The sequence below is a fragment of the Taudactylus pleione genome, unplaced genomic scaffold (assembly GCF_031769625.1).
Source record: "Taudactylus pleione unplaced genomic scaffold, aTauple2 ptg000217l, whole genome shotgun sequence".
Lineage (NCBI taxonomy): Eukaryota > Metazoa > Chordata > Amphibia > Anura > Myobatrachidae > Taudactylus > Taudactylus pleione.
This window is the reverse complement of record NW_028284619.1, coordinates 6,128,325-6,144,018: the sequence shown is the minus strand read 5'-3', so window position 1 is coordinate 6,144,018 and position 15,694 is coordinate 6,128,325. Positions and strand designations below refer to the sequence as shown.

General features: G+C 42.8%; 1 protein-coding gene and 1 long non-coding RNA gene across 2 annotated transcripts in view; one reads left to right on the top strand and one right to left on the bottom strand.

Annotated features, from left to right (window-relative positions):
- The window catches only part of CFAP20DC (CFAP20 domain containing), a 357,191-nt gene that overhangs the window by 102,819 nt on the left and 238,678 nt on the right, over positions 1-15,694 (top strand). Inside the window, exons 6-7 of the mRNA XM_088478712.1 lie at positions 2,319-2,433; positions 9,848-10,001. Coding sequence (XP_088334838.1) covers positions 2,319-2,433; positions 9,848-10,001 — 269 coding nt within the window. The remainder of the gene's footprint in view (positions 1-2,318; positions 2,434-9,847; positions 10,002-15,694) is intronic.
- LOC148517438 (uncharacterized) overlaps positions 4,201-15,694 on the bottom strand; it is a 165,901-nt gene continuing 154,407 nt past the window's right edge. Inside the window, exon 3 of the long non-coding RNA XR_015879293.1 lies at positions 4,201-4,701. This is a non-coding gene — a long non-coding RNA (uncharacterized LOC148517438). The remainder of the gene's footprint in view (positions 4,702-15,694) is intronic.

The following is a 15,694-nucleotide window of genomic DNA, read 5'->3' as shown; positions in this document are numbered from 1 at the left end:
CATAGATAACAGACAGGGTGGCAATGTTTTTTTTTCCCACTGGGACAGGGGTACGGAGCTTAGCAACACCCCAATGTACTCCACATAACCCAGCCCCTTTCCACTATTATCCCACTGCCAATGTTTCTCACTCTTCACTGTGTTACAACCCCACTACCTGTGGTGTGATGGTGCAAACCATGAATGGTGGGCCCTTTAATGGCCATTCCTACCCACTGTTGACTGAGTGTGTTTTGCCCTCACAGAAAGTGGTACATGCCGACATAGAACACTTTCAACATGAATCACTTGATAGGCAGTGGGCCAATTTCTTGAGTACATACAAGTGATAGGCATGTCAATTAAGGGCATCTAAAATTCAGTGGCCCCACGCTGAACATTCATGTGGGCCCCCTTCCCGTTACGGCCATCTTTCCCCAGTCATGTCATAGGAAAGAGCGCCAACACAGCTTTGCTCTATTCATTGCATTCACCATCTGTTCAAGTACAGGATCACCAGAAAGATGGCCACGCAGTTTGGGCAAGTATGGGGACGGGCAGCAAGTTGGAATTTACCGCCGACACAGGTATAGGGGGTGTCGCTGCACAGTGCCATTACACACAGGCCCCCAATACCCCTGCTAAAATGAATGATATTACTTTTTTATGCATTCTGGATGCCACATTTAGACGGATCTCCTGCACCCAGCTTGGGGTAGGTGTATGTGATGATAATAATGATGACGGATGTGCCAGAGGCTTTTCCCTCTTGTGCGCATGCGCCATCCTCCAGAATATCACTGGGAAGATGGCACCACAGAGAAGGAGGGACCTGCTTGTCATGTACACAGGTGATAGATAACGGGTTTGTGTACAGTACAGCTCTGAATCAGGCCCTAAATCTGGACAAGTTACATTTCATGGTTTCCAATGGATTTCCAATGTTTTATTAGTACATGTTAAGTTAAGTGGTATACGGTCAGGAAGCTGGCAGTCGAAATGCCGACCGGCGGTTTCCCAACTGTGGTGAAATCCCAGCATGGGACTAATGATAGGCATGGAAATCCCGACGCCTATCATTATCCACCCGCCGAAATCTCGACGGCCGGCATACCGAATGAAGGTAAGCCGGGTGTCGCACGTGGACAGCTGCACGGGGGGGGGAGGGTTAGGTGTAGGGGCTCCCGGGGGGACTTAGCGTTAGGCACCCCCCCAGGAGGGTTAGGCTAGGGGAAGGGGAGGTTAGGGTTAGGCACCCCCCCCGGGAGGGTTGGTTTACGGTGCGGGGACGGGGGGTTGGGTTTAGGCACCCCTGGTGGAGGTTAGGGATAGGCACTAGGGGGGAGGTTAGGATTAGGTACCCCTAAAGGAGGGTTAGGGGGGGGAGAGAGTTGAGGATAGTTATAATACTTACCCTGTAGGGATCTTCAGTCTTCTGCCTTCCGGCGTCGGTATTACATCTGCCGGGCTTATGTCCGGCGGTATGTCATACCGATTCCAAGTTAAGTATAGGGGTACAACAAACTTTTATTTTCAGCTAACTTTAAGACTTACTGTATTTAATAATATAGTTCAAACAGCACACATTCTGTTGTACATAGCGACCAATCAGATATTAAAGTATCTATTGACCATTGATGGTTAGCAACCACTGACCATAAGTAGCAAACCATCGATGACAGAGCTGCAGCAATGTTTAATTTTTTGTTTAACCCCACCCACTACGGTCACGTGTCCCACAATAGGGATGGCCTTTGATGGGTTCCTGTCGATGGCTTCCTGCCATAGATGAAAAATATGATGGTGAACCCTTCATTGGCCATTCCTATAATTGAAGTTGATCTGACTATTTCTACAGTAATTAAATTTTTTTATTTTTATTATAAAATGTAAGGTTTCCTGCAGTAACTGTAAGTAAAGCCTGAGAACATGTTACAGTAAAAAAAAGACTGGACTTTGTATGGTATTTAAATAGTTTGCAATAGTTCCCATGATAATATGAGATGAAGGCCTTGCACCTCTATGATTATTAAAGGCTGGTGCTTTTTCACTTCACACAAATTGAATTCTTTCACAGACTGAAGGGCTTTTAAACGAACGTACAAAGTGTAGAAATAAATTAGCATGTAAAGTGATCTGTGATATCAGGGCTTTGTTTCACCTTGTTTGAATTTAAGAGAGAGAAAAAATCTCATTACTTATCTTATAAAATGTCATTTTTAAAATGCCCCGCTGCTCTACCTGACACAGAATTTTATATGAAATGCACACTTTTACATGATGTTATCGAAATGCAATTTATTATGCCTGCTGTAATCTGCGGAATATTTTTCTTCCAGAATAACCGATTTGGCAAATATTAAAAGAAGATTGTATTTATCTACTGTCCACAAGGAATTATCTGCAACGCCTTTACATGCAAAAATCCCGCTCTCCATCATAAGACGTAAAGTTGTAAGTTTTTTATTCTACAGTCATAAATGGCATAAAAAATACACATATTATATCATAGATATACAATATATTTTAAAGGTATGTTTAAGGTAAACATCACAAATGAAACATACTTAGGGGCTTATTTTAAGTATCTATGGATTCTCCCTATTTACCATTCCTACAAGGATATGATAGCCATTCACGGGTATCACTGGTGAAGACCATTATAGAGGCTCTTAGTCAATAGCTCCCCCAAAACATAGGAATCTATTTAATACATATTTATCAGCATCTTCTTGGTCCTGGAGGTTACGTGTGTAGCAGTTCCGGCCAGACCTCTGACCCAGCGGCTGTTATAGTGAGTATACTCCCCCTAACCCAAACCATCCCTCCAGCGCCATAACGGCTAAATAGCGTCCTGTGCCGGCTCGCCCACTGTGCATCTGACGTCATGCACTGGTAAGTGCAGTTGATGGTTGGAGCGTACTGAGGATGCTGTAATCAGCGGCACAGACTGTAGGGTGCCTGCCAGGAGTGTCTAAAGGATGCTCTGGCATATCCGCAGCAGTGATCCTGGCTACATGGTGACGTTCCAGGCACCCTGCTATCCAGAAGTATGGGCTATGGGGCTGTGATGATGCTGTCCATATAACCCTGCACTCTGTGCCGTGGTACCAGACCCATCCCTAGTTACGACCCTACCTTCCCCTACTGCCTAAGCCCAACCTTCCCGCCCAGCAGTATAGCCCTAATATTGACATTCTGAGAATGTTGGGATTTTACATATTGACATTTCAGATGTCGACATTGTGACCATGTAACGTATATTAAAAAACCTATGTTATAACTGAATCTAAGAGTCCCTTCTGGGCTCCCGAGACCTTTTCTTAGTTGATGTCGACATGTTGCTTGTCAACATTTTTAACAATGTTGGCATCATAACTGTCGACTGTGTGATGTCAACATATTGATTGTCGACATTATGGTGTTGACAGTATGATTGTTGACAAACATTGTGAAAGTTTACCTTGTGAATTCATCCTGTGGAGCCTGCAAAAAGCTACCTGGACACACCCATACTAGGGTTCATTATAGGTCAGAAGCCAATTAACCTACCAGTATGTTTTTGGTGAGGGGAAGGAAACCAACACAAACATGGGGAGTACATAACAAACTGCACACAGGCAGGGGCGCCGAGAGGGGGGGGGGAGCGGGTACAGATTACCCGGACCCGGGCTTCCTGAGGGGCCCGGCGGGGGCCCGGGTCCGACGCGGCTCCCCCTACCTCACAGAAGCCCAGAACACAGTGTGTGTTGAGCTGCAGTGGGAGCCTCCTATGCCTGTGCGGGGGGGCGATCACACTGATCGCGCCCTCCCTGGCTTTGCGCCGGGCTGAGGGGTCTCAGAGCAGGCCCCCCCTCCCCAGCGCCAAGCGCCACTTCGCGGCGCTGCATATCTTTTTTTTTTTTCTCTCGGCAAGGGGGCATGGCCACGCCTCCCCTATTAGGTCACGCCCCCTATTACCGGAGCCAGCCACGGCTCTTGGCGGGCCTGCACACAGATAGTGCCTCGGTCAGGAACTGAATCCATGACCTCGGGACTGTGAGGCATACGCAGAAGGGACCTGGGCTGGCCAGTGAAGCAGTAAGGGCTACATTAGTGCAGGTTTTTAAAAGTGGAGATGTTACCTATTGCAACCAAACAGATTCTACTTATCATTTATCTAGCACATTCTAGAAGATAATAGCTGGAATCTGATTGGTTGCTTTGGGCAACATCTCCACTTCTAAAATCCCGAACTTTAGTAAATATACTCCTAAGCTGCAGGATTCAATATATATTTTACATTTTTGTTTTTCTTTAGCTCTCAAATATCATCTAGTTTGTTGTGCTAGCTTTCCTATTAAAGCCATTTGTTTTGCAAACACACAAGCAATAAATCCTTCTCGAATATGCGGATAATTAGTAACATACATGGAAACACACATTTTTTAATGAACCTGTAGAATAATGAAGGCTCCCGGCACCTCTCATCACATTAAAACATGAAGCGGTGAGAAAGGGTTAGCAAGTCTCTGCAAATCATAATTACTTTGGAATCTTGGTAGACTACAGTTTGCCACAAGAGATCTGTCATCACACTCGTTCAGATCAGCTGTTTCCTTACACTTGCTGGTTGTGCGGCTTCTGTTACTGTACGATCTGAGCTCTGTCTGCAAATCGGAAATTTTCCATCTGTCATTCATTATCCTCTAGAGCCTCCCAATTCTGTCACTTGCCGGAACCCTGATTGCAAAATGGGCAGAGGTTAAACAGCAAAACAGAAATTAATTTCCATTATCAGTAAGCCGAACTCTCCGTGTTTGTAGCTTATTTTTAATGACAAATTTTAATTAGAAGCACCTGTCCTGCATAGATAAATCTAATGACGTGGTCGTATTTACTTACTAGGTTCCTGTAGGTCCACTACATTTGGACCCCCGGGGCCCAGGAGGCAGCTGCAGGGGGACACAGTGGTAGTACAGGTTGAGTCTCCCATATCCAAAATGCTTGGGACCAGGGGTATTTTGGATATCGGAATATTCCGTATTTTGGAATATTTGCATACCATAATGAAATATCTTGGGAATGGGACCCAAATCTAAGCACAGAATGCATTTATGTATTATATACACCTTATACACAGAACCTGCAGGTCATTTTATACAATATTTTTAATAATTTTGAGCATCAAAACAAATTTGTGTACATACATGAAATTCATTTATGTTTCATATACACCTTATACCCACAGCCTGAAGGTTATTTTATACTGTATTTTAATGTGTGCTTTAAAACAAAGTTTGTGTACATTGAACCATCAGAAAGCAAAGCTTTCACTTTCTCAGTCATGCTAAAAATATTCCGTATTTCGGAATATTTGGATATGGGAGACTCAACCTGTAATGTGATTTGCATCATTATGGGCTCACCCCTGCTGCAAAATCACGTGCCCTCCACCTCACTTGGGACGTGTTCAGGATTGGGATGGGTGGTCTGGATAAAGATGCCTCAAAATTTTCTTTGCCTCCCCCACTAGATAATGCCATATTAAGACAGCGTTACTCTATAACTGTCAATGGGGGACCTGCAAAGGCAGAGAGTCTTCACAAGATGCCAACCGAGTTAAAACACACAACGCACCTGCGCTGTACCTTCTCGCCGGTGGCATTAGGCTGCCGATGAGAAAGAGAAAACCTCAGCAGCAGGGTGATGAATAAATTGCTCCTAAAATGTGTTCCGTATCGCTGTGATATGCAGTGACACGGATCAAACCCACTGCCACAACAATTAGAGATGTGCGCGGACCCCCGTGTTTTGGTTTTGGATCTGGATTCATGTTTTGGCTTTGTAAAACCACCCTCAAGTGCTTTAGTTTTGGTTGTGGATACCAATAAAAATTTATAAATATAGATTAAAAATCAATAAAAACAGCTAAAATGTCCGAATCCGAAACCCAAGTTCAGGTTTTAAATCCGAGTTCCAAACAGGCAACAGATCCGAACTGGGACTCTGAGCCTGATTCTGACCCGCTCGCGAGCGCTGAGCGGGTCGATGGTGTCCAAGTGTGCATGCGCGAGACCCGAATAACGACGGCCAAGCCGTCGTTAAGGGTCTCGCAGCAAAGGGGGCTTGCTGTCGATGGTGATTGACAGCACGCCCCCTTTGGTGGGCGTGGCTGCCCAGACGGAGGCGTTCCCATGGGAATGCCTACCGTCTGGGGCCGGCCTTACTGACATTACTAGTGATGTCAGTGGGAGTGCTTTTGGCTCTGATAGAGCCAAAGCGCACTCCTGGGCTTGCGGCAGCGAGACCCAACCGCAGGGTCTCGTCGCAAGCCCGATGGTCGCGATGGTCTTGACCATCGAGACCATCATTTTGGCCGCTCGCTATAGCTGTGGGTTGTCACCCACAGCTATGCGAGCGGCCAGGAGGCCGCTCCAAAAAGGAGCAGGGACGGCCCTGATTCAGAGCGAGCGCTCTGTCAGAGCGTCCGGCTCTGAATCAGGGCCTCGGTTCGAACAAAAGTTAATCCGAACCGTGACTCGGTTCTACTCAGAACCCCTAAATTCGGGTGTGTTCGGATTTCAGAAATCCAGACCTGCACATCTCTCCCAAAAACCTTAAATAAACCCCACAGGTCAATCACTAGATATACTGTCATTTATATTTATCAAAGGCAGAAAGCCTTATAATCCAACCAAATCAGTTATTTTTACAAGGAATTAGGGCTTCTGCCTATTTAAGTTCCCCTACGGGTGGACTTTTGCAGGCAGTAGCCTTAACCGTGGGAATTGCTGCAAGTCATTCCCATGCAAATAATGGTGTTAGCAATGAATGCCCACAGGAAAAAGGCTTTATCATTATTAAAATAAGTTTTTTGTTTAATCATTTTTTTTTTCCACAAAACAAAGTTTGTATTTATTTTTTTAATTGAAGCTGAAATTGGAATCCCAAGTGCAAGCTTCCAGTTCCAGGGTATATGAGGGAGCCCTTAAGCAGGCTCATACATGTATAGATAGACAAGTTACTTGCAAGCAATGAGACCAGTCTTACCTCTGCCGGCACAGGGGAGCTATAGTAAGCATTGTTTAGCTGCCCTAATCGGATCCCTCTCATCTCCACCACTGGCCCGTGGGGACTTTTGGGTGTTAGACTGGGAGTTCCTCTATCCGAGGGCATCGTACAGGACAGCTATTATCGGGAGAGATGTCCTTTGCGATATTCTATTCTACATACCGCGGTAATTGTCAGGACCATTCATCAAGTCCTGAAAAAGTGTTTTTTTCTGAACTTGATGGTGTTACTGAACGCCATCCTGAGATGGCGTTACGCCCCCAATAATCTTCACAGGCTGCTGTTTGCACAGCGGCCTGTGAAGATTTACATGCCAGCCCAGCCACTGCAGCCAGCAGAGGGATCTATTAAGATCCCTGCTGTGTCTGCTGTACCACAGACATGTCGCTCGGACTCACCGGCTGAAGTGAGAAGACAGGTGAGCCGGGGGGAGAGGATGCAGCAGCGGGGAGGGTAAGGGGGGGATCTGACACTTGCGGGGGGAGGGGGAACCGGATCTGACACCCGCAGAGTGGAGGGGGGGGGGGTTAGTGGCCAGATTGGACACCGGAGAACACGGGGGCGGGATGGAGTGAAAGACAGCGGGGAATAGAGAGGGGGTGACAGATGCAGTGAGGAAATCCTTATGGATACCTCACCTGTAGTGGGAAAAGTATCACTTATCCGAATAGCTGACTCCACAAAAAAAGCAGCTTTTCGGGAGTGATACTTTTGTTAGTGAGCCATGATGAATGTCTACAAAACATTTTTTAAACTTGCAGTGAGTAGTGATAATTATGTCATGATCAATAGGCCCATCATGAGATATTCATATTGGGAAAAGGATTTCGTAACTAGTCCTCTAATTTTCATCAGGGCATGTATTATATATATATATATATATATATATATATGCGCCTCATTGAATACCACTGCTAAACATGCTGTCTGTAGGAAAACTTGGGATATCTGTAGAGAGAGTTGTTTTATATAGATATATATATTTTGTATAAAAATGATTGTAAAAAGAAGCAAATCCTATAAGTAGAGCATATGATGCTTGGATAATGGAGTTTTGCATAAATACATTCCAGGCCGCAAATACTACATATTAATATAAAATGCTTTCAACGATTTAATTTTCTGTGAATTTGCAGCACTTATGTAAAAGACAATTATCTTGGAGATAAGTTTCTGAAAAGTACAAGTTTTCTGCTTATATGCAGTCTGTGCTGCTTATTTCCAGTGTACAGGAAAAAATATGCTGATAAAATTATTATTCATAAAGTCGTACCACTGAGGTAGTTATTAATTTTAAATAAAAAAGAATAAATCCATTTTACTTGAATGTAATTTAAATTAGTTGGGTCTGGTGTCGTACAGTACGAGTGTTTAAAAACAAAAGTACACTTTAATGAACAATAAATTAAATTGTATTTGAAAACGTAGTTCAATTACATGGTTTCTATCGGAGAATAAATAAATCATTCATGCAAAATATGTATAAAAAATCCTGATCAATTGCTCTGGAAAAAAAGTGATTAATTGGTTTAAACCTTCATTAGTCTCCATATCCAACTGCATTTCTGTGACTGGTGTGTTTGTCAGTAGGATTCAGGCGAGAATAGAGACAATAGACAAGTATAGAGATATTACTTAAAAAGGTCTAAGGGGTAAAAGTATTAAGCGTCGGTTTTGGTTTCTTGAGCGGTGCGATCCCAACATTTGCTAAAGACAAAAATGAGAGAAAGCCAGACAAATGACCGACTTTAGAACGCTTTAGAACATCACACCAACTATAAATTATTTTACCTAGACAAATATACAAACCACAGATTTATTAAGCAAAGGTTTGCAATCGACCAAAGACCAACCACAAACCATACTTGCCGACTCTCCTGGAAACTGTGGGAGGCTTCCGATTGTTCAGGTAGCCTCCTGCACCCCTGTAAGGAGTTCTGGTTTAAAGATTGACAGTAAAATGGTCTTACATGGTATAGGCCAACACCAGATGGCCAACAGTCAATGGGTCGACAGGGATAAAATGTAGACACACGGAATGTCAACCATTTTTGTGTCAACCATTCTTTTTTGACCTTTTGACCCTGGCAACCTTTTATACCCGACGACCTACATCCATGTCGACATTTTGAGTGTCGACATTTTGTCCATGTCGTTCTATTAACTGTTGAACATCGGGTGTCGACCTATACACTGTCTACCTTTCTACTGTCGATCTATTGAACAACATCGCCCAGAAGAGTAGGTACTCCTCCTGCATCTCACCCACTTCCGAGTGAAGTGGACAGAATGGGGAGAATCTTAACGGGAATGACTCGCCTGGAGTATCCTGAGGACACGCGGACCACAGGCAGTTTTGCAGTGGCTCTCTAGACTGCAGGGTGCCGTTCCAGGCACCTCACAAGCCGAATTGAGGTCACAGTTATAGAGCCCTGGCAACCAATAAGATTATAACTATCATGTATCTAGTATTCTACAAAATGATAGCTGGAATCTGATTGGTTACTATGGATAACACTTTTCCTTTTTAGAAGCTTTTTTTTTTTTTTTTTTAATCTCCGACCCTGATCTTGTCCTATAAAAATAGAGCCCACATCATTCCTTCCAATTGCACTTTGCTGGAGGACTAGGACTTTAGGAGAAAACTGTTTCATTTATGAAGGGGTTCTAAATGTTTGGAGGTTGTTTTCTCACAAAATGGCTGCCTCCACTATCTAATAGTGACCTATGCACTTCAACTGACACATTTCATAAGGTGAAATATTCATATCCATATACTCTGACACATTTGTAACCAGAATCTGTTCCTTCCTAGTGGTGTAATCTCTGCATTGATCTTGTTGCCTTCACAAGTGGGATATTTAAAGGGGCTGTTTTCCAATCCTTGGATGGAATCACGGTGTCAGCCAACTGTAAACTGAGGAAGATTTATACTATGAAGCTGAAACCTCTGGACACTGTGGAACAAGGTTTGTAAGAAATACTGTAATAAATTGCTGACAGACTGTGTTAAGCTGGGTACACACTTATGTAGTGGCTGACGGGCCTTCGCACCGACCGAGTGGCCGATTGGTAAGCTATACATGCTATACACATTTACCAATCAACTGCTCAATATGCCTGGCCAGGCATCATAACTGAGCGGGCATTTAAGTTTTCCTGTCCAGTTGTAATGTCAGTGTTGGCGGTCCCTATAGCCAGTCTATGGGTGGCCAGTCTATGGGTGGTCAGCGGGACACCCGTACACACAGGCACATGTACAGGATATAAGAAATATCGCATCAGCTGAGCTGCAGGGCCGACCTGATATATCTGTGAACACACTTATCACACACTTATCAAGTGAACACACCCACCGATCCGCTACCGATATATCATTCGATATATCTAGTAGTGCGTACCCAGCATTAGTTTACCTAATATAAACATCTCCATTTTTTATACTGACTTAGGCTATCTGCACGGCTTCATGCGCGTGGCCACATCGCTCACTGTATTTCACCTGCCCCATACTGGGTGCAAGAGATCCATCTGAAATGGGCATCCTTCCGTCATACGCACAGAACTTCGGCTACACGCCCACGGCGATCCAACGAAGCGGTTCTCTTGCGTTAGCCTGCAAGGTAGCTACTTATTTGACACCCAGAAACCCCATGTCATGATGCAGAGGATTGACCTTGGTTAGAGCCTCCAGGAAGATTCATGTGCGTGGTGCGGCACATTTTTCAAATAATCACCAGTGAAGTCACTCTTTGCCTTGCGTGCAACTCAGAATCAGGCCCAGTATGTTGCTGTCTATAGAGAGCATTAGTTACAGATTCATTCACTTCATGGAATACAATGGCATGATATATATAAATATACTATAGAAGTAGTGTTAGAACACCCCAATGATAACAATTAAAAATCTATTTTTTAGGGAAATAAAAATTCCAATATTGATTTACCTCAACATGCTAAATTATTGTACTTAGGGCCTGATTCAGAGGTGGAGGATGCAGGAGTGATCGGTGCTGCACCTTCGGTAGCAGCGGATCCGAGAAGGGCCGATGGCCCCAGGGCCAGATAGTAGGGCTGATGGCCTCAGGGCCGGCTCGAGGCGGGCTGAAGTGTGCTCAGGCCAGGCCCCCGTGACTCACGGCACGACCCCCTTGAAACTTAGCCACGCCCCCTTTGCGAGCACCTAAGGTGCACGCACAAGGCAGTTTGCCAGGGATGATCTACAGCCCCAGTCTGTCCCTGATTGAGGTGTCGTCGTTTGAATGGAGACACCCACCTGTGCCCTCTCAGTTCCGCTGCATGGATCTGAAGACGCAGCATCGGATCACCACCGTGACCATCGGTGGGCCATCAGACCATAGGGTTACTGAGAATGTCCAGCTGTCGAGGCCAGTGAATCTGCATGTGTCGACGCAGACACAGACTTTATCGTGCCTCCCAAATTCGGGTGACATCCCCGTTCTGTGATACGGCCTGCCTCCCCATCCCCAAATGGCTGTAGACTGTCACTCACCTGACATCTGCAGCCGCACTGCGTCCAACGATGCAGGACCAGATCTGAACATGTGCAGTGCGACGTCTGCGTCCGTGTAGATCACAACCATTGCCCACTTGCGGACAACATTGGCCCTTAATATTTGAAAAATAGTTTCCTTTAAACCGTATAAGTGACACATACTATGTAAATATGCTGTATATATTGTATACTGTGTGGAACTTTTAATTATCTTGTCTTCGAATATATCTACTAAATAAATCTCTGCTGCTGCTGTGGTGATGGTGACACATATATGGCAATAGCTTCACACTTTACCTTATACATTATTAATAATGCTATAAGTGTTCATTGTAATGCAGATCCTGTTATTTTTATGTATGTAATAATAATGAATAGCCAGTCGTCTCATTACTTGTGCTTACTTGCATTAGAGATTGTAATGAAAGACTCATTGTTTGAGGCTATCACTGAGTTGAACAATGAAATGGCCTCAATCACACACAACAAATAATATCTCTGCTTGTACCTGAGGAGACACTGCTCAAATTAGTGCCTTTAAAATTATAGATAGAAACGCCTCAGGAGAGATCACATTTCCTTTGTATTAGTAGAGATAATGTCTTTGCAGCTTTGTTCATTTTATTTATACAGTAAATGATAAGAGAACAGTCCAACAGAAAAAGGAAAGCAGGTTCCAGGCAGCGATAGCAGACGGAGCTCATTATGCTATTGACACATTTTGTGGAAAAGTTCATTGAAAAATGTAATATGATTTATAGAGAAAAAAAATATTTGCATGGATACTGATGTAATCGGTTTAAACTTAATAGATTATGTCATCCATACCGATGTTGCAACAACTAATGCTTTTTCAGTTGGGGTGAATCTTGGGGTCCATGCACCCCTAGGAATCTTTGAAGGCATTTATGGTGACCAAAAGCCAGCATCATTATTTTGCTTTCTGTTACTTGAATTGTTGTATATGTGATCTCTTTATGTTAAATTATGTTTTTAAAGTTTTATTTCACCGTAAACAGTGCCAGCACACATTGGGGGAGATGTACTAACCATTGGAGAGAGATAAAGTACCAACCAATCAGCTCCTAACTGCCATGTTACAAGCTGTGTTTGAAAAATGCCAGTTAGGAGCTGATTGGGTGGTACTTTATCTCTGTTCACTTTATCTCTCTTCACGGCTTAGTACATCTCCCCCATTATCCCCACATTAAACTTAAAGTGCGTATCCAGTAGACAATATTTCCAATGAGCGATATCGTCTAGTGTTTCCCCTGCAGTGCTGGGCTCAATGTCGTTAACGATATTGTTCAGTGACGTCACCCTCCATCATCCCCGTACGATATCGTCAGGTTGCCCTGCAAGTACAGGCGATGAAAGATGTCGTCAACGATCAGTGGGAGCGTGCATCGCTGGTCGTTGACGGTATACACACTTAACAATATTGCGGAAGATGAACGATAATGATATCGTTATCGTTCATATCGTCCAATTTATCGTCTAGTGGATACATGCCATTAGTGATGTTGCCATACAATTACACATTATACAAGCAATAGCCAGGATACACATAGCCGGGATACAATTGACCATGAGTGCTCCACATTGTACACCAGCATTACCAGCACAAATTATATCCAGCAATAGCACCACAAATTATAATCAGCATTACCCCAGCTTATTATACAAAGACTGTCCCAACACTATGTATATAACCCACTTGGACATACTTCTACTGTTCTCCACATAAACAGCCTCCTTCTCTGTCCCTATCAGAAACAGTCAAAAAAGCACCAAGATCTTGCACTCACAGTCATCAGTAGTAACATATTCTGCTCTGCTTCTCGTGGCAGCCTCAAAACTTTGTTCAAAAGAATTATGGACTTCCAGAATCAATACAGTTTTGAGCCTAACTGAATTAGTGGCAGGGTCGCCAAGCGTGGCCTAAATACCGCTGCTTAGTAAACAAAAGTGTATAAACAAAGGCATAATACACCCAGAAACATATTTTAATGTAACGTTTCACTGAAAAAAATGACAGATTACTCCATGCTATTTGACATCCACATACTTTGCCTGCTTTGATGTATAGGGACATATTTATTTATTATTGTGTTTCAGACCCAATAATTATCATTTCTTATTGCCACTGATCACGGCAATAAGAATTTAAGGATCACCCAGATGTATCAAAAAAACACATTAAGGGACAGGGGTTTCGAGAGGAGTTTGTCCCTGCCATGTGCTAGAAGTAAAGTGATCACTTATGCAATCACTTCACTTCTTCAGGACCTTGGCGAGCTGTTGCGCATACGTGGTTTGCTAACCATGCATGTGTGGGCATCCATTGCCTACAGGTTTTTTTGTAAGTAAATTGTGCATTATGTAGCCTGTAGGCTGCTATGGCGTTAGCTCCTGGGGCCGAAGCGTTCCGAAGATAGCTAAATTCGCCAATCAAGCAACCCTATAGAAGCCTACGGGTCCCGATTTGCGGTTGAACATGGAGGATCGCAACCGATATCTCTACTGTGGTACCCGGTACAGACATCCTGGGGACAGGGGCGCCGAGAGGGGGGGGGAGCGGGTACTAATTACCCGGGCCCAGGGTCTTTCATTGCCCCCCCTCTTAAATCTCAGCAGCCCTGCACATGATTTTTTCAATCCTAAGGGGGCGTGGTCACACCTCCCACGATTAGGTCACGCCCCATTTATCCGGGGTCGGCCAGCCTCTCTACTTCCCTTCCCGGGAATATTTGATATTTGTGGATATCTTGCAAATATTTTTTGATAAATAGGCTCATAGAGATTACTGTGGGGTATGAAAGTAAGAGGTTTAAGTGCTATAACATTTTATTAGCAAATTCCTCAAAAAATTCAATATAATGACAGCGTGTGAATGACTAATTTTTTTTTCTTTCGTTTTCTTTTAATACAAAATACTATTTTCCCAGTGTGCTACAGTTTACAACAATCACAAAGTGCTTTAATGAGGCTGGTCACTGTATAATTTGTGGACTTCAATGAGATATTTAAATAAAGTTGCCTTGAATTTTGAGCTGTGAACCCAATGAATAGTTAAAACGAGCCATTGAAACAACCCAGATTGCTCTAAGCCATGTGAAATTACGTCTTAATTTTTTTTCCGTATTTTTCTTCACTCCTTGAATAAAGGTACTGTATTAGTAATTAAAATGGAACATGAGAAAGTCTGTTTATCAAGTCATCAGAAGTGTAAGCTTATCAAATATATTTCCTTGGTACATTTCCATAAAAGCTCTGAGCTCACAGAAAAATTAAAGCCTGCTTTGTTTTTATTGTGTATATTTTTTATTTTTTTTGTTCTTAGAACAATGGAACTGTTTGATTTATGACATCTATAAAGAGGTTATGCAAATGTCTTAATTACTTTCTACATTCTATTTTGTGTTAATGTGTTGAGTGCTTAGCACAATCCCGCTTTGCAGCGGACTAAATAAATTATTCCGTTTGAGAAAAGTTAATGTGAAAAAAGTCAAAGATTTGACGTAGGAAAAATAAACTGTAAATTTTATTTTTTACATTAAAAATCTAAGTTTGCTTAGAAACTGAAACGCCATTTGTATCTAACAAAATCTTTGGGGGAAGATGAAAGAATTGGGACAGATTTAAGCATAAAATATTCCAGTGCTTATATTCTGAAGATATAATAGATAAATGTCATCTTGTTTATCATCTTTTCCTTTAACGTTGCTGTCAATTAATTCAGACATTTTTGACATACTGTATTTTTTTATGATGACAAACTACACATGACAATTTTAAATATTGCAGACTTTGGACATCTACTGAAATGTGTTACGCACCTATCTATTTATATTCAGTTGGAACAAAGTGAACATGATTTAAATTCAGATTTCTAGTCAACAAGTTATTTAATAAACAATAAACACATTCGAACAGTTCTAAAAATGGTGTGTGTACATTTTTTTGTCATGACATTGAGAAAGGAAGAAAATAGCAATAATTAGTGTTTTTATCACATTGTCACAATGTGAGTGTATATGATTTGCATAGTCGTCAGTAGCTGTGCATGTGTTTCTGCTGTTACATTTTTGGTCATAAATAATATGTTGTCATTTGCTTTTCAAAGTATATTAAAGACTCATGTAC